The sequence below is a fragment of the Ctenopharyngodon idella genome, chromosome 19 (assembly GCF_019924925.1).
Source record: "Ctenopharyngodon idella isolate HZGC_01 chromosome 19, HZGC01, whole genome shotgun sequence".
NCBI lineage: Eukaryota > Metazoa > Chordata > Actinopteri > Cypriniformes > Xenocyprididae > Ctenopharyngodon > Ctenopharyngodon idella.
Window position 1 is genome coordinate 20,271,126 of NC_067238.1, and position 27,123 is coordinate 20,298,248.

The following is a 27,123-nucleotide window of genomic DNA, read 5'->3' on the forward strand; positions in this document are numbered from 1 at the left end:
GGTGCTATCATGATGTTAGGTGGCAATTGCCAGGACTATGTGGTTTCTAAGGTGTTCTGGGTTGTTGCTAGATGGTTGTTTATTGCCCTGAGTAAAAAAAACGTTGTTATGATGTTCTGATCTCTAGATATGGCCTGTGTTGATGTAAATCTATGGGTTTGGTTTTTTATTAGCCAAGAACACTGTAGTGGACTCACCCTCCGACCGGGTTTACCAGGAGGACCAGACAATCCTTGAGGACCTCTGGGGCCCTGCAAAAACACAATAGGCATGCATGATGAAGTCTATTTTCTTTAGTTCCTATGCAAGATATGTGTACATTCTGACTGTCAGAGCATTTCAGGATGGCTCAATGTCTGGCAAATGTTCTTGAAAGAAAGACTAACAATTATAATAACACAGAAACACAAATGAAGGGCCTTACCTGAGGACCAGGGTCCCCACTTTCTCCCTTTAAGCCAGGACTTCCAGGGTTTCCCTATTTAAGAACCAGATAACAGACAACACAAAATAACACACTGATTAACACTGATAACACACTTGACAAAGATCATATACAAATTTTATTTATTTTTGCTTAGTTCTTTTACCAAAGGTCCAGGACGGCCGGTGAAACCCATTGGCCCTGATGGACCTTTCAGAGCCATCTAGACAGAAGAAAACGCTATTAATTCTAAATTAGGATGTATAAAGTTAGACCTCAATGTGAAAAAGCAATAAATAAAAGTTAAATGATTGTTATATGACAGTTGCAACTAACCCGAGCCTGAGACAGTATGGCTTGAGCTTGGGCCTCCTGTGCGGAGGCAACAGGCCCTTTGTCGCCACCACTCTGTCCAAAACGGAACTGCAAAAACAGAAAAGAGATTTGCAAATCAAAGACCAACTTGTACTAACTTGTATGTGGGAGCTGAGGGGGAGCTGTTTAGAAATAAAGTCATATACGACATCCTTAACCATAATGTTATAATGGTGACATCTAGTGGTGAGATGACTTTATGAACACTGAGCATTGAGAGAAAGAAAGAGGAGAGAAGACTTACAGGAAGCATGACAGAAGTTCCTGGAGGTCCTGGGACACCGTCTGCTCCAGGTAGACCAGCCTTACCAGTAGGACCCTACAGAAACAACCAGTTTGATTAATTAAAATGCTTTCAATTATAACTACATTCTCTCTACTCCTAATACACTAAATATATTTATTCACAAGGAGAGTTGACACGAACTTGGAAAGACTTGAAAACAATGAGCACCACAATGTATGTAAAATGTTTCAAATTAGTATACTCAAAAAACTAATTTGCGTAAACACAATAAAATATCTACTCACCCTCTCACCAGGATCACCAACAGAACCAGGCGGTCCTTGAGGGCCAGCGGGGCCAGGGAGACCCTAATGCAGAGAGAAAATTGCATAAATAAGAGTCTATAATCCAAACAATCCACAGTTGTGAAACTTAATTTTTACCATAACATTTTACTAGCATGTAGTATCAAGTAACATCCTATATCCCAACCTGTGTAGTAAATATTATATACTAGGGTGAATTCAGGTTGATTGGGACACTTTATCGCCATTGAAATGACTGGGGAAAAGTGTCCAAATCAACCTGAATTCACCTTATATGAAGAGGAAAAATAAATTGCAATGCACAATATAAAGGCTGTAGGAAAGGAAGATCTGCACTTCAGTTAAAAAAAGGAATGAGAATGCTAATTGATCATAATTTCACTCAAAATAATAAAAGTGAACATACTGCTGGTCCTTCTGGTCCAGGTGGCCCTTCAATCAGCATACCCTGTGAGGGTGAGAGTTATAAAATTAAGAAATTAAAGAGAAATAATACATTAGGAAAAAAATATTAAACATGCAATACATCAAATGGTATTCTGTAGCACCCTCTGGTGGCCTGGGTGAATTACATGTATAAACAGGTTTAGTAGTTGTACCTTTATCATTATGGTTTTGGCTAATGTTTCGATTTTGAAATTATGATGCTTACAGGTTCAAGGACAGCAGGCTCTCCCTTCTCTCCCTTCAGGGCTCGCACGGAGGCCTGAGGAAAACAGATATGTAACCCAAAACAGAGCCCAGTCAATATACAAAAAGAAGAAACCAACAGTACAAGATGTTCAGGTGGTAGCTGAGCATTGTACACCCACCAACATTATAACCCTTGAGTGGTTATGAATGTGGCCCATAAATCACTGAAACTCATGCCTTGACTGACAATTTATTTTATTAGGAAGTCAAGTAAATACTTAGCTGACCAACCAGGCTTATAATGCCATTCATCTGCTGTTGTGAGGCCATCCATCTAAATGTTGCATATTAGAGTCTGAAGTAACCACTATACATTTTTATTTTTGTATATGCAGATCAGAATCTACAAGCCTACAGCACATTAATACATACTCTGGCGCTGAAGACAAGCTGAATCAGTCGTGGTGCTCTTCCAAGAAGATATACTGCTGTTCTATGCTGATCGAGATTAAGGCTGGTCTCAGATCAGCATGAGAACAGCTGAGTCAACCAATACTAATGGCTCTATACTGAGCTAAGCACTCTATGCAGACTTGCAGAGGAATCTTGTGCAAAGGAGTAGTGTTCAAATCTTGTGATAAACAAGGTTTGCTGACAGGGGAACCATTTCCTGTTGAAGACATAACTTGGTAACCCATTACTCTAAGCAAATTTGATTTAGTCTTAAGTAAACATTGACTGCAAATACGTTAACTCTTTTTGAAAAAAGTTCTCTTCCAAAATCTAGTGCCCTGCCTTGCTGTCTACTGCCTACCAATGTTTTTGTTTTTGTTTTTTAACTACAATAAAAACCATTTCTGTTAATTGAAATACAGGTTAATTGAAATAAAAAAATATTAGATGAAAACAAAATAAAAAAAAACAACAACTTAGAAATCTTGTCTTGGCAAATTACATTAAATGACTAAAAACTAAATTAAAAACTTTCATATTAAACATGAAAATAAATTAAAAATATTAATAAATACTATAATAGTATATAAACAATACTAAAATAACACTTCCGACAAGGGATGCATCTTAACCTAATAAAGTGATATAGCGACTGACGTTAAGATTTTATTCGCAATTGACTCTAACGTTACTAAGCAAACAATATGAGATACTTTATTAATCATAATACTCAAATAATGTCATTATTATTTAATTAGTTTATTACAAACTAATTTTACTATTACAGTATTGAATAAAATGTAAATACATTTAAAACAGATTTCAGATTTCTCAATATCACATTTGCCAGCTTACATGTCAAAAGAAAAAGATTCTCTGCAAAAAATGCAAGATACCTTAAAATTCTGCCTGGTTTTTGGAACAGAGCTTAAGTCTTAGACCTGTGGCTGGTTGCATAAACTGCTTAGATTATTCTTAAAAGTTAGTCATCTCATTTTTTTTTTCTTTAAGACTGGTCCTAACTTTTTAAAGTCATTTACATAAAAAGATCAGTCTAATTTGAATCAGAAAAGTAAGACTGATTAGCTCTTGTCTATGGGGTGTCCAAACTCGGTCCTGGAGGGCCACTGTCCTGCAGAGTTTAGCTCCAACTTGCCTCAACACACCTGTCTGGAAGTTTCTAGTATGTCTAAGACCTTGATTAGCTGGTTCAGGTGTGTTTAAAGGATTAGTTCACTTTCAAATAAAAATTTCCTGATAATTTACTCACCCCCACCCCAATTGTTACATACTTGCACTAGCATATTGTATATGAGAATTCATTTCAAACTCTGACCTGCGGAGGGCAGTAATACACTTTGCAGCGTCTACACTGTGCGGAAATTCTAATAGAGAAGAATAAGAAGAGAGCTAGTTCAAGATGAGCATTTATGCTTAAAACGTATATATTTTTTTATTTTTTTTTAGAAAATGAGAGATGCTTTCTCTAGATAAGACCCTTATTTCTTTTCAACTGAAGAAAGGAGGACATGGACATCTTGGATGACATGGGGGTGAGTAAATTATCAGGAAATTTTTATTTGAAAGTGAACTAATCCTTTAATTGGGGTTGGAGCTAAACTTTGCAGGACAGTGGCCCTCCAGGAGCAGGATTGGCCACATCTGTGCTAGATGGTCAAACTAGTCCTTAACATAGTGGCTATGTTTATGCAACTGGCCACAGAACTTAGACTAGCACCGGTGCTTAGCTGGGCCGGTTGCATAAACTAAGACTAGTCTTAAAGTTAGTCATCACATTTTTTTCTTTAAGACTGTTCATAACTTAAGTCAGTCAGTCAGTCAAAAATGTATATTGATCTAATTTGAATCTGAAAAGTAAGACTGATTACCCCTAACTAACTGCTAGTTGGTCATATTAGCTCTTAAGACACAGTCTATACATAATGGCTATGTTTATGCAACTGGCCCCTGGTCTTAACAAATGTCTGCTTGATGCCTCTGCAAGACTTAAAGCCATAGCAAATTCAATTTAAGCTTTTATCAAAGCTATAAAGGGAATTTGCTGGAAAGCACAAAGTAACTTACACCTCCCTCATCTGTCACAGCGGACAGGGCAGGGCCTAGGGTATCTTCCGTCTTGGTTTCGGAGATGGGCTCATTGTAGTCCTTGTAGGAATAGTCATACTCCTTCATTCCAAAGTCGCTTGTTATATACTCCTCAGTGAAGGGCTCGTCTGGCAATTGAGACACCCCTTCACCACCTGTCTTGGTCGTATCTAATTCCTCGACACCGACAGTCTCGTCAACCTGGGCCGTACCATTGGGAGCAGTGGTAGGGGTGGAGTGGATGGTTTGGAGGATGGAAGATTATATGGTGTGATGGGCAGAAATGGATAGAGGATATAGAAAGGAAAAATGGAAATGAGAGAGCAAAGAGACAGAATAATCAGAAAAATAGTTCTTACCTGTTGTAAAAATCATGAGAGAGGAACACACAGATATGGGCACAGGTTTACACACACACACATAGCACACAGACTGATCTCACACAAAACTTCTTCATGTCTAATTTTACAAAGAATTAGTCTCTTTTACCGCTTTATTGTTCAGTCCAAAGGCCCGTTCACACCAAGAACAATAACTATAAAGATAACCATAGTAATAACTATATTAGCATCCACACCAACCAAAGATAATATTCCTTTTATTAAAATCACGCACTGCCACTTTAAATTTGATTGGCTATGTTGTTGACTGACAATGTTTTTATCATTCATCAACTGGAAAAAAAAAATAATTCTAAAAGTAATTTCAATTATATCATTTCTCTGTGTTATACTTATAGCTGTGGTGTGGACTTCCCTATTCTTAAAGAATTAGAATGATTATTAAAACTTTGTTAGTTATCGTTCTTGATGTGAATGGGCCTCATGAAAGCACTTGTCCATTTCCTCTCCATCATCATGACATTGACTAAGCAAAATGTGTGACCATAATTATGAGCGTTGTGCCTCAAGATGAAATTAAAGTCTTTTTTGGGGTGTATTGTCCAATATTGTTGATTTACGAGATCACAGGATCACTCAAGTCTATGGCAACACACTTACTTTGAGGCAAAAACTAAAGCACTACTTACTACTAGTTTCTTACCATTATATTGTTGACTATTTCATTTAACTTACTGGCCATGTAGATTGTCCATTTCCAAACTATTACTAAACATATTGTTTAATCTTAAATACAAACCTGACCAAAAAGTTCCACTCTAGACGAAAAATGATTTAGGTCTACCCATAACTAACCCACCTAACTCATTGTTCGCTCACAGTAAAATGGCTGTTTATGAAGTTTATCAGTTTCTCTGACCTTACAGATAGTGTCTGACTTCCAAAAATATCTCACTCTTAAAAGAAGCTGTCCAGCAACGAATGCATAGTATTCATTCCATATTTGCACCATTTCTTTTGAGATCTCTCAAGATTTTCATTCTTATGTCAAGACAGTGTCACATCCGGTTTTGATATAAGAACAAGGATAAAATCTTAAGGCAAGTGAAATAAGAATCACAAAAGAATATCTGATAAAATGGATGCTATGCATTAAGTACAGCACTTATCATGGCACACGTGGCTGCAGAATGGTTAATTGTTAATGTAAAATAAATACAGGCTGGTCTCACCTCCAGTGTAATGATTTAAAGTAACTGAGAGACTCTTACAGAGATTGTTGACGGCTCCATGTCTCTCAGCTATCTATGGGTGTGGGTTACCTGGTTAATGGTTTCTTCATATCCAGTCAGATCACTCTCTGGCTGTGGGGACGCCTCTTCTTCTACTGTGTAATAATAATCGGTCTCTGTGGGGGTGTGGTCAGCCTCTGAGTAAGCAGGATCTACGTCCTGATTGGAGGAGGCCAAGAGGTGGGTGGGGTTGGGGGTGGAGGCAAGCAGATTTGAAGGGGAGAGATTGATTAGTATTATAACAAGCTCAGATCTGGTGAACTTGTTACATGCAGAAAGAAGAGATCAATGTGCTTTTGCCGATATAAGACGACATGTCTTCTGGCAAAAAGCCATTGTTCTCGTGTCATAGTAAAATCAGAACAGGAAACTTTTGCAGCTGGAATCAAAAATCTTGGAATAAACCTTTACATAGTGAAAGACTTATATTTAAACTACCAAGATTTGCTGTCCCAGACAGATTTTCCTTTTAACCTGATTTGATTTAATAAGCCACATTGCCATGTCAAGGAACAAATTAAGTCAAGTTGGGTCAAAACTTGACTTTATAGGTATTGACGTTGGTGCCAATGGTCACTGAACCATTGAAACACAACAGACACAATTAATAAACAACTTTTGGACATTTGTCCACAATCCATCGGACAGAAAGACGGAAAGAATTGAGTGCAGCATCACAGAGTCAATATTTAAAGTAGAATATATATTTCTGTGAAACTGCTTCTCTCAAATTTCATTCACATAATACTGACAGGACAGCATTTAATAAACAACACATAAAAGAGAAACAGGCTGAAATCAGAAAGTGAGATGGAGAAAGAGACTCGTTGTGTCATGTGTAACATTGAGCTCTACCAATGACTCATTAAACTGTGGGATCTTATGACTATGTTTCTCAACTGATCACATGCTTTAATCGGCATTACCTGGTAAACTACTTTCTACAAACTAACCAGTTAGAGAGGGTAGATTTGGAGTGACAGGAAATAAAATGGAAGAGAAACAAAAGACTGTACAAATAGCCATGCGGTGATGACACAGTCTATACCGCTTATCATATCCTTCTAATGATCACTCCGATCATTTGATATATGAAAGGGTGGAGGAGAGTCTGTATGTCTCCAACCTCACAGCTGGTAAATGTCATGATACCTTTATGGTTTTACACACTGTTTTCTAAATTTTTATGCCAAACCTGATGGAAAGTAAAATGGAAAAATCGAATTGAAGATCAAAGTGGCCTTTACAAATCTTTATTTTGTCTTTTGCGCCTCCTTGATTCTGTTTTAACATTAATCCTGAAAATGTATGCAAAACCTGAAAGGTACGATGTAGGATCTTATTCAAAAAGCACCTCAGAGTATGTGTTGTATCTGTTATAAGACAAATCCCAGATCAACCTTTACTTTGAGATTTGAATACAGTCCTGAACCAAGATGATGAGGTTGGAAATACAGCTCTGGATGGCCAACACGGGCTCTTGATTTTGTACCTGTTGATAACCATTGGTGGGTTTCTTCTTGGGTATTTCTGGAGAAGAGACGATCGTGCCACTCACAGCAGCCTTGTCGAAGGGTGGGAAACTTTTGGACTTTGATTTGACGTTATTGACATCCAAGACCTTAGGTTTTGAAGGGAGAGGCAAAGGCGCAGGGGTAGGTTTGAAAACAACAGTTTTTTGACTGATGGCCGCTACTTTTACAGTTTTAGCAACTTTGGTCTGAACCTTCTCTACCACAGTTTTGGTCGCTTTAGACTTTGCGGGTGCTGCATTAGCTTTCGTTTTGTCTGTCTTGTCTTTGGTTGGTTGTGGTTTAGCTTTTCCCGTCTCAGTTTGCATTGCAGTTTTCGTTGTTACTTTGCTCACTGCTGCCTTTTCAGTCTTCACTGTTTTTGCATCATTAGTTTTAGCTTCTCCGTTTGCTTTTTTCTCCACAGTTGTCTTCCCATTGCCATTGTTATTGACTTTACCATTGCTGCCAGCCTTAGCCTTACCATTAGCGTCTTTCCCATTCCCGTTGCTTTTGCCATTGCCATTACCATTTACTTTAGCCTGACCATTATTTTTTTTCTCCTCAACTGCCTTTCCATTGTCATTAGCCTTCTTTTTGTTGTCATTCTTTGGGGCGGGCGTTGCTTTTGGTTTGGATGCTAGTTTAGAAGCCAAAGTAGGTTTTATCTTTGAAATCAATAATTGCGCTGCAGTAGGTTTGGTCTTTGAAGTTTTGACTGATGGAGTTGGCTTGGCTTTAGCTGGTTTAGCTGGAGCAGGTTTTCCACCAGCAGCGGCTTTGGCTGGGGCATTTTTTTGCTTATCGGCTTTGCCGTTGTTCGCCTTGCCCTCCTATTTGATAAATATCGTTTTTATTTATTGTATTAAAAAGTGTAAGCGTTCATGAAAAGGGAGTGAATGAGAAAGAGATAGAGAGTGGAAGACATCAGGGATGGGTGGGATTGAAAGTAGTGGGGATGGACAGAAAAAGAGAGAGACAACACAATGAATTTAAGATCGCTGGCGCTTGAATGACTGACAGAGATTTCAATGGCATTACTGGATACAGTATAATCTTTAGTCAGATTTAATTCTTCATAGATATATAATCTGTTTAGATTTAGTGAGCTTCAATTGTACCTAAAGAAAGATAAATAATGTGATACTGTTTTCTCCAATAATGCCAATCTCCACATTAAAAAAGCAGCATGTTGTGCGCATGGGGATATAACGCTGTGAGGCACTGGGGGGAAAGTATGCTCAAATAGCATCTGTTGATAAAACTGATGCATGGCTGGTACACTGTGCTGCTCAACTGCACAGAAAGAGAAAAATTAAAGGACAGGAAGTGAGATAGTCATATTACACCATTCATAATCCCGTTGCCAGCATGTATCGAATCATTAAAGAAAACTGTTTTAGACAAATAACATAAACATTGTAATACTAATTCAAATATTATTAGTTTCATTAATCAACGTGAAATGACTGAATGGTGTAGACTACCCAGAATCAGATGACAAGCAGAAGCACAAACTGCAGAGAAAACAGGCATATTATTTGAAGACTTATCTACACGTTGACACATACTGAGCTATTAGAAGTTATCTTTACTCGCAGTGAAATACAAACTTCAAACTATTTAAACATTGCAGTGAGCACGCTAGATACAGACATGACTGTCCACAGGGCAAGAAAAACAGCACTACAAATAAGTGAGAGTACAATGTTGGCCAAAGTGAAAGTAAACCTAAGAAGTGAAGAGATGGATATGAATAAACACATAGACACAGACGTTCGTTGTACATAATAACAAATCAGCGTGACACAAGACACAAGAGAACTCACAAGTTTTGTTACTCACACGACAGGTGAAATGTGAAAACATGCAAATACATGTAAGAATATAACAAGATTTTAGGAAGAGTAATGCCATGCAACTGTGAAGAATAAAAAGTTTTCCTTAAAAACCTCCGTGTACCTGAGCTATGATTAACATGGAAAAAATATCACTGAAAAAAGTAAGGTAAAACAAAATTAAACTAGCTAATGTAAATAAAATGTAAATATAAATTTAAATATAATTTAAAAATGTAAATATAAAATCACTAGATTTCCTAAATATAACATTTATTCTAAATACTATATACTTGGATGTATGAACACTTCCCTCTCTGTGTAGTAAATCTTAAATTTCTACCTCTTTCTCTATGGCTGTTGGTTTAACACAGTGGGGCCATGATCTGTGTGTGATATAGTGTGTGTGTGTGTGTGTGTGTGTGTGCGTGTGTGTGTGTGTGTGTGTGTGTGCGTGTGTGCGTGTGTGTTGTGCCTCCAGTGCCCCTTTAAAATCCACATACACACAATCATGTACTGACCAACACAAATATTTTGACACTATACAGGTACAAATATATGACAAAGGACAACATATAGGTGACACAAGCAACATCAATATAGTGTTATAGGTGATGGGTGAGGTGAAACGAGGTGGCGAATGGAAAGAGGTGGGACATCACACATGACGAAAAACAGGAGTGAACAGAAAGGAGAGGATGAATTTTTTCAATTGAAAGCGATGGGTACATTTAACATTACACTTTCTGTGTTCAACTGTGTCATCACACCTATTTGTTTTTGTAAAGTTTATACTTTTACAGAAATTTAGGATAAATATTTGCTATTGAATGACACTGATGTAAACAACAACCCTGATATTGAAATTTGCATACTGACTTCTGATTGGTGCTCTTTCTTACAAGTATTTGCATATTAAATTCTGAGTCATCTTTTCTTTCTTGTTATGTTACTAATCAGTTTTCTTAATCATCATGTACAAACATCTAAACAATTTTAAGTATATTTTTCTAACCCCTCTGTCTTAAATATAAACCTTATCAAATAGATTTATTTTGTTTAGATATTTTTAACGTAAAACAAGACAAAAATATTATTTTTTCCAGTGTACCTGAATCTTTAAGACAAATGCAAATCTAGTTTTTCTTCATAACTTATGTCATTTCTTTCTCCTCCTCTCTTTTCTGATTCACTCCATTTTCACGCTCCCTCTTTACCTGTTCGGTGAGGGTCCCGGCTGGGACGGAGGGAGGGACGGATTGGGAGGGAGGGACACTCGTAGTTCCTTCATAATAATAGGGGTATTCATAATCATCCCGCTCTTCATCAAAGTACTGAGAGACATGGGGGGAGAGAGAGGAGGAGTGAAGCCAGAGGAATGCAAGGAAGGAGAGAGAGGGCATGTGAGTGACAGGAAGAGAATGTAGCAAATGACAAGAGTGAAGACTTTGGACAGAGAAAACAAATGGAGGAGAGAAAAATTATGGATAAGAAAAGTAAGATGTAGGAACTAGAAATGAGGGTCTTAGCAAAGGCAGGATGAAAGCATGATGGTTTTATCGTTTGTTCATCATTTGTTCATGGGTTTTAGTAACACTTTTACATGTTACTGCATTACTGCAAAACACATTGAGAACTTCAATGAACGAAAAAACATCCGAAAAGCTAACATAACAGTGTACTATAAGAAGAAATAAAGCTATTATATGCAGTTTTAGCATTTAGAGTGAAATGGTTGTTATAAAACAGATGCACTGATGAGAAACCGAGACTGCGTTAGAATAGAGCACCTTTGATGACGTGGAAGAGCTGTGGATGTATGAAAATGTATTGTAGGGCAGTGATGTGGATATCTGACTTAAATCAGGGGCGCTAAATAGGTGAAATATAATACTAATGTGCTTTGAAACATAAACATTCTAGATTTGTGTGCAGAACATGAATAATTAGCTGGCATTCTGATGTGAGATTTTGTGAGTAACATTTACAATATCATTTTTGGCCCATATTTACCCAAGCATTTAGCGCAAGTCCAATCCAAGTCAAATACAGGTGCAGCTTTTGACTAATGACTTGATCAAGACAGATTCTACAGCAAATATTTGGTCACTTTTTTGAAAAAGCAAAAACATTTAGCATACATTTGGTGACTTAAGCACTGAGAAGAGTTGCATTAACATACTGTAAACTAACCATCAAACACTTGCTACTAGTGAAACTCCATCTATATATCTCACATCAGGACGCTTTTCCCCATTTTAAAAATGTGCTGTGGTACTCACGTAGGTGTTTGGGTCCTGGGACTGGACTTTGGGCAGAGGGGAGTCACAGTCAGGGCTGTAGTGCTCGCAGAAGTCAAAGGCGGCCTGAGGGTTGGATGCGATCAGCAGTTGCTGGATCTCACCCTGGAGAGAAGCAAAGAAAAAGCAGGGATGTCAGTCTGTGGCCTGGAACCTGAGGTCAAAATCAGGCCAACTAGGATAATACAGCATTTAGTATGTGCAAGATTCATTTATTGTGAAATGAAAGGTATGATATTAAAGGAGACCGATTATGCTCTTTTTCAAAGTCTTGATTTTGTTTTTGGGCCCTACTGGAATAGATTTTCATGCTTGAATGTTCAATTTTTTACATATGTTACATTTTTGCAGCACCTCTCTTCCCAGTCTGTCAGTAACGCTCTGTTTAGTTCCGGTCTCTATGAAGCCCCTCCTTCTGAAAAGCGCAATGTGCTCTGATTGGTTGGCTGCACCAGTATGTTGTGACCACTTCAAATGTGTTTTGGAAATGTCAGAACCGTTTCACATGTGAGTCACTGATTATGTCATATAAGATTGAAGTCAACATAAAATGACATTTGCAACCCATTTAACATCCATAATGTGACATATTTTAGATAAAAATAAAGAAAAAAGAGAGGAACTGCTTAAACTAGTACAGTATTACAAGTTGGTCATCTAATTTTTTTCTTTAAGGTCATAACTTTTTTAAGTCAGTAACATCAAAAAGTAGATTTTCTCATTTGAATTCGAAAAGTAAGACTGATTAGCCCTAACTAATTGCTAATTGTTAAAGAGACAGTCTTAACATAGTGGTTATGTTTATGTAACTGGCCCCAGGGATGTGCATTAAAATAGTAAATTGTAGTTAAAGGGTTAGTTCACCCCAAAAAATTCTGTCATTAACTAATCACCCTCATGTGGTTCCACACCCATAAAACCACCACTTTCAAGGTGTAGAAAGGTACTAAAGAAATTGTTAAAATAGTCGACGTGACTGCAATGGTTCAACCTTAATGTTATGAAACGGCGAGAATGCTTTTTGCGTGCAAAACATATACTGAGCCCGCGTTCTGACGTAGAACCTGCTGAGTGTAAACAATGTAGGAGAATGACACAAAAGAGAAGATATTGTTGAATAAAGTTGTTATTTTTGTTTTGTTTTTGCGCACAAAAAATATTAAGGTTGAACCACTGTACTCACATTGACTATTTTAACGATGTCTTTACTACCTTTCTGGACCTTGAAAGTGGTGGTTAAATTGCTGTCTATGGGGGATAAAAAAAACTCGGATTTTATGAAAAATATCTTAATTTGTGTTCCGAAAATGAACAAAGGTCTTACGGGTGTGGAACGACATGAGGGTGAGTAATTAATGACATTATTTTCATTTTTGAGTGAACTAACCCTTTAATTTTGTGTGTTAAAATAACTCCAAAAATGCATCTTAATTGTCATCTATCAATCACAAAGTGTGTATCACAGAATTCCTTGAAAACTCATTGCAAAGGTGTACCAGACCTGGAAGACCTCCTCATCCAGGAGACGGGCTCCAAATACTGTGATGCCCTTGGTGTCCAAGACTGGGTTGTTGCTACGTGGCAGAGTTTTGGTTATACGATTCTTGCAGTCAAGGATCAGAGTGATGTTCTTCTTCTGCACAGAAATGGCTATGCGGTGCCACCTATAGGATGAGATGAGATATTGAAGGTTTTAATGAGCATGAATCGGGCAGACAGTCACAAAGGAGTTCCTGTATATAGTTTGTGAGTTTGCCAAGGGCAAAAATGTAAGAAACCTTTGTGCCTGCATACAAATTTTATTAGTCTAAAAAGTGATATTTACTAATCAACCAACAGTTTACACATCACACTGCTTGAAAACTAACAGTAACACAAATAACTGTAACATCTCTGAAACTGTTATAGACACAGATGGGCTGAGAGGGCTCAGCAGGGGTTGGTTACTGACTTGCCGTCAGCCAGGTTGACCCCTTTGAACAGTGGGTAGTCCTCTGGGGCGGGTTTGCGATTCTGGTCCTCATACAGGAAGATGGGTGAGCGCCCCAACTCCAGACCGAGCTGCTGTACACCCTGCTCATTGTAGATGGACAGCAGGAAGGCCTGAAGACCAGCCTTGGCCTTTACCAGAGTCATAATGGAGAAGTTCTCCGGGAAACGTCCTACAGGAAAGGTTCACGAAGATTTGAGACAATAAAGCAGCTTATTTCAAGCACAGACACATTTGCAGTCTGAGGGAAACCTATGATTCAAGACTCAACTTGCATAAATTGTACTCATTTCATTGACACTAACATTCAGATTTAGTGTTAACTTTGCAACCATCTCATTAGCTACTGAAAAGCTCTCATCCTGTTTTAAAGGAGTAATTGCATGTTAGCGACCCAAATGATTTTCACCCAGACCCAATAATCTTTCTAAGCATAACAAAACAACATCCAAATAAAAACTCTTGAAACCAGTCTGAGAATAAATCTGTCACAAAACAGTAAAAAAATAATGAATTACAACCCAAATACCCAGCTGATAAATAATTAATCCCACATAATATATAATACATAAATATAATATTCTTTCCAATTAATCAAAATGTAAAATTCCTAATTATATATATATATATATATATATATATACACACAAACGTCTAAAAAAGTATGAAGTCTTTAGTTTTTACACGTCTCATCACTTTTCTAACTTGCCAAGCCTCAAATCATAGTCTTGTCTTTAATTTCCTTCATATTCCAGACACATACAGAAATACCACTTTCAGATACATATCACTGTAAGATCCTGTAGTTTGTATAGACAAAACATTATGTTACACAATTGTGTGTATATGAACCCAATAGAATGTCTTCAGTTTTGGTTTACATGATTAAATGTTATTAAAACTATCAGATATTAAAGGAACGTACCTGAGAATAGTTGTTTGGTGGGGGCAGAGATCTGGGCTTTCTTATTGATGCGGTAGGCGTTATCAGGAGTGCCGGCCCGGCGGGAGGTACAGAAACCAGGAACCTTCTGCACACCTTCAGGGAGGGAAGGCAACTGCAGCACCCGCAAAACATCTACTGGATCTGCAGGAGTGAAAGAATTTCGTTTTTTAGATTCTAGATTTAAAGAGAATACCAACAGCATACATTATTTTAGTCTGAACTTTGCAAAATAATACTACCTTATTTTTAGACAAGTTAAAAAATGCGCCTATTGCTGCAAACACCTTTTTACACGGCTCAGAATATTGCCCATATAACGTATTTGGAAAGTGGTGTTCAAAACAGATGTTGAATCCTTCAAAAGGCCCCACACAGACAGGTTTTAAAATTTTATGTCTGTTTCCATCTTCCTATTGCTCTTGGCAGCTCTGTTGCTCTTTATGGGATTCATGTGAATCCTGATGCCATCTGCTCAACCCACAATGTGTCCTACATTATTAACTGTCTAAAACTATGTTAAACTCTCTAACAAGGCTTAATGTATTTGCAATATGTATTTGAGGTTAAGCATGTTTGGCTCTGTCTCTATAAACTCTTTCTAGCTCTTGACAAATCCTTTATTTCCTTTCCATTTTAGTGCTGGTACTTTCCTCTGAGGCTCTGCCAGTATTTTTGGTCTCTATAACCACACTGACCAAAATATGGTCTGTGTAGTTACCACAATGTGTAGTTAAGTCATTTTGTATTTAGCAACTAGCATATTCATATTATAGACTGAAAAAAAGGAATTCTACTTATGTAAACTAATTAGAATGTGTGTATACAGTTAGCCATACAAAGACAGATGCTCTAAAAGGGGAATAGACTAGAGAAAAGTAGTGCATGAAAAGTACAGCATGAAAGAGGTTCAAGAGTGCAGGGATACCCTAAAATGGGACTTCTACCTAAAATGCAATGCTTCCTTGATTCTCAAAAGGTCAACCTATTAAAATGCTGGGAGAAAGAGATGAACAAGAAAGAGAAAGTCTCTGGTCACTGTATCGGTTTCCAGAAGAGACAACATACACAATGTATGCCACTGTTTGAGAGCTAAACCTATACGTCCACTGGGCCTTCTTGGCTAAATCAGATGAAATAAGGAGGGAGAAGCCCAAAAAGCATTTCCCAAACAGAGCAAGATTAGGAATAAGGTCAAGCATAAATACATAGACATAAAAGAGAATAAAAATGTTATGTATCATTTAATTATGTCCAAAATAATAATTTGGATATACATTGATAAAAAAATATAAGAACAATTACATATTACACTATTAAAAAATAAAGGTTCCATAAGGGTTCTTTCAAAGCAATGTCACAGAAGAACCATTTTTGGTTCCCCAAAGAACTTTTCAGTGAACTATAAAGAAACGTTTGTTCTATGTAAAGGTTCCGTAGTTAAAGGTTCTTTATGGAACCATTGATGCCAATAAAGAACCATTTTTGAACATTTTTCAACTATAAAGAAACTTTTGTGGAATGGAAAGGTTCCATAGAAGTTAAGGGTTCTTTTTGGAACCATTGTTGCCAATAAAGAACCATTATTTTGTATTAGTGTAAGTTAAATTTAACAGAATGGGTATTTATCTTACACACACTTTCCTCAAAGTTAATAAAAAGAAAAATGTGCACTCTCTATTGATAAAGCTGTCATAGATTTTTTGAACTGACACTATGTGGAATGAGCGGCCAAATCATCTCAAAACAGCCATATATCAGCTGATTAATCAACCTTAATTGGTCTATTACCACTACTAAGCCATGCATTTATTACAAAATACATTATTTCTTTTATTGTATCTACCAAATCCCAGCACTGAATAGAGATATAAGTACACACAGCAAAGAGCTTGGCCAGAAGTATGTTCTACATTGTAGACATGTCCTTGAATGTCTGAAACCAAGAGTCACTGGATGCGTTCTCTCACAAAGCATTCACACAAACAAACAGTGTATGCTCACACACACTGCAAACACAAGCAGACAATAGCTTTCAATGAACAAGACCTAGTACAAACATTCCAAACAGTAAGTCATTGCCAGTCAAGGTGACCCCAAACATTTCTAAACAAACTTCCATCAGAACTCTGTCATGAACATGTGATGAGAACATTCCAGAAGACCCAAGAATCGGATCCTCCATCTTCTCTTTCTGACCCTCTACTGTCTTCTGGCTGTCCTTCTTGTGAGCTTAAAACAACTGTGCTAAATACCAGCAAGCCATACCACCTGACACCTTGATCTTTCAACTCTCACCTTTACTGTCTCACAAAGATGCCCTTGTTTTGAGTGTGATGAAGCAGCAGAGAAAGAGGTGTAGGATGAAAATGGAGAAAAGGTTCAACATTTCTGAAATGTTCAAGGAGAAGACATTTCTGAATGTATTAAACAACTGTGACAACAAACCGCAAACAGATTCAACTTCAAAAAGATGCAAAAGACATGAAGATAATTCCATCACACTGTCGGGATCTGTCTCTCCTGTCTCGTTCTCTATTCCCGCCAACCGCAATAGTTAGGCGTGCATGTACAGGCCTGTCTGGAGGTTATAATTTAAATCATGGCTCTCTATATTTATGATTTATTTATAATACACAGACAGCTATGCCATCATACCAACTCCTGGCATAATATGGGGTTACAGAGACATATATATCAAACGAGCATTTAATGTTCGCAGATTGCCAAGTGTGTTAGTGTGGTTGATCATGATGAAAGGTTAAAAAAAAGCCTGGCACAAGTGCATTAGCCTGACTACGGATGCTTTTCTTTTCAGGAACTGATAATTTAGTGCTTTCATTAAATAAACCATATGAGATTTTTAAGACAATTAGAGAACAAGTACCTCTAAGCAATAGGCCAGTTCATTTGTGCTGTCTATTCAATTGTAGTGCAGAAACCAATTCAACTTAAAAAACAAAAATGCATGTAGCCATATTTTCAAAAGATTCTTTGCTATTTTGTTTGATAAATGATATTCTCATGCCCTAGAGATGGAGGGCTCCTTGGAAGTCGGCTAAAAACTGCATTAGAACATAAACTTCCTTAAACAAAGGCCATAAATTGATTATACATTATAAGTCTGGGTCAGTGTGGTTCAGTATGAGTCAGTGTGGGTGCACAGAGTGCCTCTGCTTGGCACTGCCAGGATGGATAAACTGACCACATGGCCACTATATTAAACATCATGTAAACTAAAAAAGATTGAGTGTTTATACAGACTTCCCACAGCTACTGTATACACCTTTCACTGTAAACCAAAGCATATATTACCCAGACAAAAATTAATATACTTTACCGGAAATATCCTGAGAATTACTCAAACTGAGACAATATGGTTAGCAATGTTTTGCAAACATTTTGAATCATAATTTCTTACATTTGGTTATTGACAGTTTGATCACCTTTATCTTATCTTAAGCACAGAAGTGTGAAAACAGACAACTTTCATCAACTTCAAACTATAAAGATGCAACCGTATATCCAGAGCTACAATCATGAGACATGTACAAAAAATGTACTAAGCCAGAATAAAGGATGAGATGAGGGTGCTTATTATGTGCTCAGTGAATCTTTTAGATGTGGTGCTAAGAAGCTTGAGCATGTGTTGGGCCCATTCTAAAATAAAACTTATTTTAAACTAACCTTGAAATACAGAACTTTTGTGAGATATAAAACCTTCTGCAACAATCCCGGTAAAGTAATTTTCATTGGATGTTTCCATTTTTCCAGAACATCTGCATAATACAATGAAACATGCCTGGAAAGGAGATCCAGTGATCTATATAAGGTATTAATGGCTCAAATTATTATATGCCAACTTTCTATGACCTTCTATGAGCCAAAAAACATCTATTTCCAAAAAAGATTGTGTGGACTGAACCTTGAGGATGTGATGACTACCTATCTCTCTGAAACATACCACAAAGCTGTGCTTCTTCAACCAAAGGAACTCTATTGTTGTCAACAGAGCCATTTGTGGAAGTGTGAGGCTTCTGGAGGCCCTGTTGTGGTTAAAGTGTGGAAAGGTTCCTACAGATGAAAACCCTGCTGTTGGATGACTGGAGTTAGTTTTGTTTTCAGAAATGTGTGAAGAATAATAAAGAAATAATTGTGCACTAAGTCTGATCGCCTAGAAAACTAATAGCACAGCTCGCCACAACAATTAATTTGAGTTGAGTTATCATTCATGTACAAACAATACAATCAAGTTTAATAGGCCTACCAAGTATTCACAATAGTAATAGTGACCCTATTGTGCCGTTTCCATCCATAAATCGCAAATTCAACAAATCTAATAAGAGATCTGAAGAGTACCCATTAAACTTTGGCCTTCATATTCCAAATTTATTTCAAGTTAGTGAGGGGAAGATTAGGAATGAAAGTAACACACAATGATATGCTGCTTTCATTTCACGAAATTGTCAGGAATGACGGACACACCCATGAAGACAGTCTTTTCTCACGTGCTACGAATATACGAATATTCCGGGCATTTCCCTTACACACAGTGGTTCCATTCAGTCCCCAGCACTGCATTTGGTTGAGGTGTTTTGGTTAACAGAAATGAGACAGACTGTTCTTTGAGAGTGCTGCCTTTGAAATGAGGTTGAAGGAACATCCACGTTAAATAAATATTCCCCACCTAAAAATCACTACACTCTCAAAACAAAAGTCTGTCTGCTGTCCCAAATTCAACAATATGGAACAATGTTGAGCGCTCGAGGACACTAGCAGAAATAAATGGACTTGGACTTAAAAAGTAAATCCTTAATAGTGGCTTTGGTTTCCATAATATTTTGGGGCTCACCATTTTAAGCAACATAACCTGGTTTCTTACTGGTAATTTAAAAAAGCATAGATGATTTATCAACTAGAGACAGCAGGATGAGGAATATTCACAGTGCAACTTTCACTGGCCTAAAACTGGCATACTGTGGAAAATTCTTCAGGTGTAACAGACGTGTACGTTTACACAAATATCACTGAGCTCACACATGGAGACACTAACTCATTCACTCCATCTCTCCACCACAGGGCAGAATAATAACCTACTCATACGAGGTACAAATATTCAGACTTCCTCCAAATACTCAAGGGAAGAAAAAAGCGCGATCAAATCAGCAATCTGGAATTACAAACATGCCTGAGGGACATTAGGTGCGCGCCATCATCTAATGTTTTGTTTTTAACTTTTTTTTTTTTTTTTCTTCAGTCAACTATACGCATATTAAAACTGAATCAAATCTGTACTAATTTCATATATGAAAATACATTATATCGGTTTATGTCTACTGCTACTTACTGTACAAATAACGTCTTTGGAAAAACAGCCGAATCTCGAGCGCCACTCACCTAGTAGTGGTGGACACTAGAATCGCAGTTTTTCATTATTGTTTCCAGCTAACGATTTTGTAAAAAATGAACTATTAATGTGCAGTACGTCTTGTCGGGTGTTGTAAATGAAATAAATAACTGGGGGAATAAAAAGGGGGATCTTTTTATAATAATAAAAAAACTATAATGTTCATAAGATTTATGAAGAAAGACTGCGACAATCTTATTAATAAAACTAACTTTACACAGTGCGGAACAGGTGTCAAATAGTCTAGTAGCCTACATATAAGGAAAAATGCCAAACAAACTCGACAGGGTGATTAGGACACCGTCGCAAAGGTCTTGAAACAACTTGAAGAGGATAATAAATTAAATTGAAATATCCCGAAGAGACAGAATATGCCATACGACCACCGGATTAGTGGTCATTTATAAAGTGTTGCTGTAGGAGCAACGGTCATTATTCAGAAATATGATAGACTACATTCAGAAATATTCTGAATGCCGAGAAGCATCCCAGAGAACGTAATTAATAAAACTAATAAGCCTAATATGTTTAAAAATAAAACAAATAAAAAAATAAAACTGTAAATAAAAATGTAAACTATATCCTTTGACATACGGGTAGGCTAGCTACGATTAGGCTATTCATTGTTTGCGCTAACAACAACAAACGACACCTCAAGGTGCTGCTCGCTGAAATGAAGGATGTGAACCCTGTCAGTGAAAGCACCGTCCTATCCTATGCCCCCGCCGGGGATGCCACACTAAATGTGTGCCAACGAGGCCTGGAGCTCAACTAAAGGGCCTATAGTTGTGTATATTTCAGCTCTTGACAAATTCTGACAAGATAAACGAATGATGTTAACTGACGAACCAATATAGCCAATGTGAGCTCACTAAAATTTAACAACATCCACAAGCATATAGGCTATCAACAAAATTAAGAGTAACCTACAACATAACTGAGAAGTGAAATCAATAAAACTTATTTATGCATCTTTTTGAAAACACAAATACACAGCAGCTAGTCACCTGTAATCTCACCGTTTAGCCTATCGAGTGCGTAAAAGCGCATCAACACCAACTGTTGCATTGAGGTATAATGACCTGTGCATAAATAATGTCAAATCCCACAAACACCCCAAAAAAGCAAAAAGCTCACCTGCTTGTGCCAGAGAAAGGCACAGGAGGAGCACGAACGAGGTCTCCATGCACCACGGCCTCCGCTTCTTCCGAATATCCATAGTTCCCAAGTTTTTTGACCGGTTTGGTTGGACTACAAGGCAGGATAATTTCAAAATTAGCTTTTTCGTTCTTTTTCGAGCCTTTAAGGAACTTGGTGCGCCTTAAGAGACGCACACCCACCTTATTCTTCAATAAGTTATCTGTGTTAGGCTATGTACAAAACTTAAATAGAAAGAAGGGAACGGGTAATAAATATGCAGTTTTACAGCTTGAAACCCCTAATGCTAGAGCCCCATTGAGTCTGAGTGAACAGAAAAGCGGAGAGAGCAGAGAGAGACTTCAAATCACTCTCTCTCAATCTCTCTCTTTCTCTCTCCCTCTTCTTACTTTCTCCCACGAAATGCGAGGGAGCGTGTGTGTGTGTGTGTGTGTGTGGAGAGAGAGAGAGTGAATGAGAGGGTAGAGAGTAAAAAAAGAGGGAGGGAAATTCATGCATACGGACTTCTGCGGCTTTCTACACGTTCGTTACGTGTCGACAGACGTGCATTTCAAGAAATCATCAAGGATCTATATAGCCCAAAATATCTGCATTCTTCAAATGAGCTGTTTTATGTTGGCGTGCCAACGATTGGCATGTAGATCAGTCAGTTTATTTTTCTCTATTTATTTCTGTTAGACAGCTGAACCATGTAGGACCGATGGGTCCGTAGGCATGAAGAATTTCGGCAGCCAATCAGATCCTTATCCGCTCGTGACGTCATACACCATCTTTCCTGCCTTTTTCATAGCTCGGTCCAAATCGGTTAGTCAAAATGACCACGCCAGCAGGTACGAAACGAAATGAACGTTTAGCTCTGTCAGCAAAACTTCATTTCAGTTAGCCATAGACAATTATTGAAGAAATGTTTATTGTATGCAAATTATGAATGACTTTCAGTCCGTTTACTTTTTCTGTCAGTAATTTTTGGCGCGCAAATTGGTTCGTCTCGCGCAACGACATTTGTGTCAAAGACATTAGAACAAAACACAGTTTTTTGTGTAATACATAGGCCTATATGATGTAAAAATCTATAATGAAGTGATATGACAGTATGTTACGTTATGTTTTGCCGATGTGCCTTCCCATTCTGATCCTAAAGGAAGCGCTCGAGCAGCTTAATTTGTAACCAAGTGAAAGCAGTTTTTTTAGTGCAGTCTCACTGGTAATCTTACTTATAAAAGTTGTTTTATTCAAATTCATTCCATTTTTTCACAGCCTCAGTATCAAACGTGGTTCAATTTAAAATAATTTATAGCTACAGTAGCCTATAGGCTATTTGCTTTTGCTTTAAGTAGTTCATAAAAGTAGGCCTATAGTCTAACCCTTAGATTATACTTTAGTGACATGAGTCAGAATGCAATGAGTGTAATCATGTGCTCTCTCTCATTTTGCTATTTGATCTCCGATACACCAAAGAAACTAGTTCATTTTGATGTCTCTCCTTCGTTTTCTCTCTCACTGCCTCCTATAGATGCAGTAAACGTCAGTTCTTCAAAGTAGGGATAAAAAAAGGAAACCCAGTCATTTATTTAGGTTACGCCTGTGCTCTGTCCAAGGATCTTTATAAGCCACTTGCTTTTGAAGAAACAACCCTTATATACGAGTCCGAGGTTCCTCAAACGGATAAAAAAAAAAAAAAAGGTCTACAAGACAAGTGCATAAAATTCAAACATTTTTTGAATGGTTGCCATTGACTGGTAATAAAATGCCATACTGTCAGCAGCCACTAATCACAATATGGCCTGCACTTTGTACTTTTATGAATATTAAAACTCATAGTAAGACTATTAGGAGCTGACGAGAGCTTTTTCCTTGTAGGGATATTCTAATTTACAGTAAAAAAGTGATTCAAATCAGTGCTTCTTATGTCCCGTGGCCCATTATGGTCTAAGTGAGACAATCCATAAACAATCATGGCATGTGTTTTTGTAAGGCCTCTGGCTGGTTCACTCTAGAGTTTCTATAATAAAACAGTATAATCATACGCTTTAAATCTGTGGTGTTCCCATTGACACAGAGAGGCCAGAGGAGAATGTGAGAAAGAATAAAGGTATTTTTAAAAATGTGAGAAAAGATCATGGAAAATGAGGATGTGGGTGGAAAGTGGGAATCAGGTGTATTATACCACTGCTAAAGATAATATATAGCAAATCAGAGCACTTTTATAAAGGGTTGTGTGGGTATGCAGATTAATCTTCTAAATGATTGCTTTCTTTTTTTTTAAATTAGCACTCATGCTAAACCTAACTGCTAGGGAGGATAAAAATGAGCAGTTTGTTGTTCATAATTACAGTTTAATCATGAACCACATTATATAAAAAAATGATAATCTCCAACTAAATGCAATTAAAACAGCTAAATGTATTAAAACAGCATCCACTTGGTCTGTCTGAATATATGGTTGAGCATGTGAACATTGAGAAGTTGACGTACAGGTGAACATGGACCTTGAGAAGATATAAAAATACACCTGGGGTTGAAATGGCCTGAGACTAGTTTACATCCAGAAAAACTGAAGCGCAACTTTGACTCAAACACTGCAAAGTACCTTGAGAACATTCACATAAATAGGCGACTGACATAATGTCTTGGCATGTGTACAAACCATGTACAAGGCAAAAGCACTAAAACCTTTTATTAGAAAGAAAAAGGTAAAACCCACTCAGACTTTGACAGAAATCCTCAAGACAGATGTTTCCCCACCTTGAGTGAATTCAGCTGTTCAGATTAATACAGCCTACTAATTTGTCCACAGTAATTCCAGGGTTTGACGATAGGCCACTAGCCATGCGGTTGTGTAGGTTTTGGTTGGCCACCCATGCTAACAGATTTTATGACAACATCTGAGCGAGCAAATTAAATTCGCCGCGTGTGAGAGAAAATGAATTATCTACTGATAGGGCTACGTGCCGGGCACTAACCAATTCAGTGGGGGGCACACGAAAGCAAAGCTCAAGTTTTCCTTGGAGACAGACACGGCAAGTGCTTGCGGACAGCCTGGTTATTTCCAAAATGGGGACCTTGTAATTACAATAAAGCGACCAGATTATATTGCAGACTTCCTTAAAAAGTCTGTATTTTACTGGGCAGGGCTGCAAACCACGCACACACACCCTTGCCCACTACAACACACCAAAATAGATCGGAGAAGGGGGGAGAAGGAAATAGATTGGCATGTGTATGTTTTGTGTGTGTGTGTTTGCGAGGAAATGGACTGGGTTGGTACAGGGTTACAGCAGGAGCATTGAAAATAATTGGCTATGTATGTACCTCTGTATTACGCTACACAGAGCTCCCAGTAAGTAGAGACTCAGATATATGAGCACAAAATGAGAAAGCTAAAGAGAATGGATCAGTGATTTTGGATACCGGCCTCATGTACGCCCAGACCAGCCTGTGAAATGGGAAGGGTGAGACTAAAGGCCGGCTAGAAGGTTAGCAAATGTTTGCAAGCTAAATGGTTGCTGTGTCAGCTTGTATATGAGAGCTGCATATGGCTATCAAACCATCAGCTATGCTAGTAAGAGTTTAAAGCACCAACAAATAAATGTTTGTTTGTTTATTGCTCAGATTATTATAGTATGTGCGAACATGTGAACACTCACATAAGCTTTCGGTTTGACTCATTTTTTCGGACTTTCTAAATGTGGCTGCGCCTCAGATCATTTAGCACAATTATGCATCATTAAGCAATTTTTCTTCAACTTTTTCAACCGTCTCAGTAATGGTGACTATTAAACAATATTAAACGGCTACTTATATAAGTATACAGGGAATAGAACATACATTGACAGCTCATGTAATGGAGTTTTCAGAACAAAAAATGCTATAGTTTCTCCTAAAAAATACTGCAAAAGGAGACTTTACCTCATTTTGTTCACCTCAGATTTTCTTCTTGAGAAAAAGACCCCAAAATACTTCCCAAAAATACTGCAACTAAAAGTCAGAGATCTCATTATGAACTCATATTTTCATTACATTTTTCCAAGACCAAATAATATGAACTATGGTACAAACATTGATTTAATAGCATTAAATTCTTACTTTGTCAACATGTGTCTATTTTTTTTTTCTCCTTTTTTTGTCTATTAATCTTTGGGACAAAGTTGAAACTTCACTCAAATATAAGTAACCCACACATGAATTTTTTATAGCTGTTATGAAAGCCATTCATAAAAAGGTAATTTTTGCTGGCACAGATTAATGTTTAATAGTTTAATGTTTATCATAGCTTAATGACCAATGTCATAGATCTAACTACATTTATTCCAAACAGGTGAAACAAACAAGTGTGGGAGAAAGATGGAGAAGAGAAAGACTAAAAATGACTATGGAAAAAGATGATGTGAAAAGAGAGAGAACAGGTAGTTAAACTATTTGAGAAGTCACGGAAAACTTCACGGAGGGAAAAAAAAAAATCATTGGAATGAATAGGGATGGTGAGGGGGTCCTATGGCATGCAGCGGGAGAGAGGGAATGAATGAGGCCTATTGATGGAGGGAGAGAGAGAGGGATCAAACAGTATTTACCCTAGAGAGAGAGAGAGAGAGAGAGAAGAAAGAGTGGAATTAAGGGAGTCATGAGCAGAAGGGAGGAGGTCGATTCATATGACCCACTGACTGAAGTGGAAAATTTAGGGACATACTGATGAGTCAAGGGGAGGGGACGTGATGGAGAGGACAGAGAGAGAGGATTTCCTAAAAGAAATACCCAAATTGCATTACAAAATCTCATTTGAAACAAGCAGTAAAAGAGGACCATCCACTGTCTATGTAGTTCCATACTGTAGAAAAAGTAAACAATTAATGTAAAAAATTAATGTAACAATAATTTGAATAACAAATTCTACCAGGAAAAACAGCTAATTGGTTAATTGGGTATGATAAAAATTATATTTAAACGACAATACATGTAATTTTACTATAAATGTCAAGAAAAGTAAAAATCAAAAGTGAGTCACCTAATAATTTATGGGAAAAGGGCCTTGCCCTTAAGTTGGTTTGTTGGATGGTGTTCTAATGCCATGCCAGCATGTCGGCTGTGCATTAATGTCTGCCCCCTCTTTCAGTGGTGCTAGTTCCGTAAGTATTTTTTCCATTCATTTTTCCCATAGGTATTTTGGAAGTCTCTGTTCAAGCATTATATTCCATTAACCAAGCCAACCAGTTACGAGGTGAATCAGAACATTATAAACTTTGATTTTAATCAAAACAGTTTTCAAAAATCTGACAAGGTACAAGATTGCGTACTTAAAGGCTTTAGTGAGGGAAAGAACTACAATCCCATGAAGCACTGCAAACAGCATAATCGAATTAAAAATGATGGAGAAATATTAAACTACTAATTTACAAATGTATATAAACAATACATTTAAGTTCATTGCAAAATATGCATACAAATATAAATATTTAAGTATTTTGAGAGATCGACTCGATTGTGTCATTCACAGTGCTTCATGAGAGTGGGTGGAGCTAAAGAGCTATTTTGCTTTTTTGACTCTGATTGGTGTAATTTTCTGTACAGCATCATGGGTAATGTAGTTTTTCACCAGGAATTCCTCTTTTAAACATTTTTTTTTTTAAATAAGCTGAAATAAAGTGAGCTGATGGCTTCAGCAGAAGCAAATACCACCAATTAACAACCTCGTAGTTTACGATAGGTTTTTAAGTTATGGTTAAAAATCTATTTCCCTATGGAGAAAATGAATGAACTATTGCACTCTATTTTCATGGCGAGTAACAAGCTAAAATATAAAAAG

The 27,123-nt window shown here is 37.3% G+C and overlaps 2 protein-coding genes across 4 annotated transcripts in view; one reads left to right on the forward strand and one right to left on the reverse strand.

Annotated features, from left to right (window-relative positions):
• LOC127501448 (collagen alpha-2(XI) chain-like) overlaps positions 1-21,707 on the reverse strand; it is a 36,369-nt gene extending 14,662 nt beyond the window's left edge. Inside the window, exons 1-16 of one of the 3 annotated variants that reach the window (XM_051873416.1) lie at positions 21,303-21,707; positions 14,741-14,902; positions 13,777-13,987; positions 13,327-13,489; positions 11,808-11,930; positions 7,669-8,520; positions 6,207-6,335; positions 4,523-4,744; positions 2,004-2,057; positions 1,758-1,799; positions 1,331-1,393; positions 1,044-1,118; positions 761-847; positions 591-647; positions 425-478; positions 198-251 (exon numbers count right to left, since the gene is read on the reverse strand). In XM_051873416.1, the coding sequence (XP_051729376.1) occupies positions 198-251; positions 425-478; positions 591-647; positions 761-847; positions 1,044-1,118; positions 1,331-1,393; positions 1,758-1,799; positions 2,004-2,057; positions 4,523-4,744; positions 6,207-6,335; positions 7,669-8,520; positions 11,808-11,930; positions 13,327-13,489; positions 13,777-13,987; positions 14,741-14,902; positions 21,303-21,384 (2,430 nt within the window). In that variant the 5' untranslated portion in view covers positions 21,385-21,707. Of the gene's footprint in view, positions 1-197; positions 252-424; positions 479-590; positions 648-760; positions 848-1,043; positions 1,119-1,330; positions 1,394-1,757; positions 1,800-2,003; positions 2,058-4,522; positions 4,745-6,206; positions 6,336-7,668; positions 8,521-10,742; positions 10,860-11,807; positions 11,931-13,326; positions 13,490-13,776; positions 13,988-14,740; positions 14,903-21,302 lie in introns of all 3 variants that reach the window. The other 2 variants (XM_051873417.1, XM_051873418.1) reach the window with 2 other exon arrangements.
• A 430-nt stretch (positions 21,708-22,137) lies between these two features.
• LOC127501336 (collagen alpha-1(XXVIII) chain-like) overlaps positions 22,138-27,123 on the forward strand; it is a 39,921-nt gene continuing 34,935 nt past the window's right edge. Inside the window, exon 1 of the mRNA XM_051873280.1 lies at positions 22,138-22,153. Coding sequence (XP_051729240.1) covers positions 22,138-22,153 — 16 coding nt within the window. The remainder of the gene's footprint in view (positions 22,154-27,123) is intronic.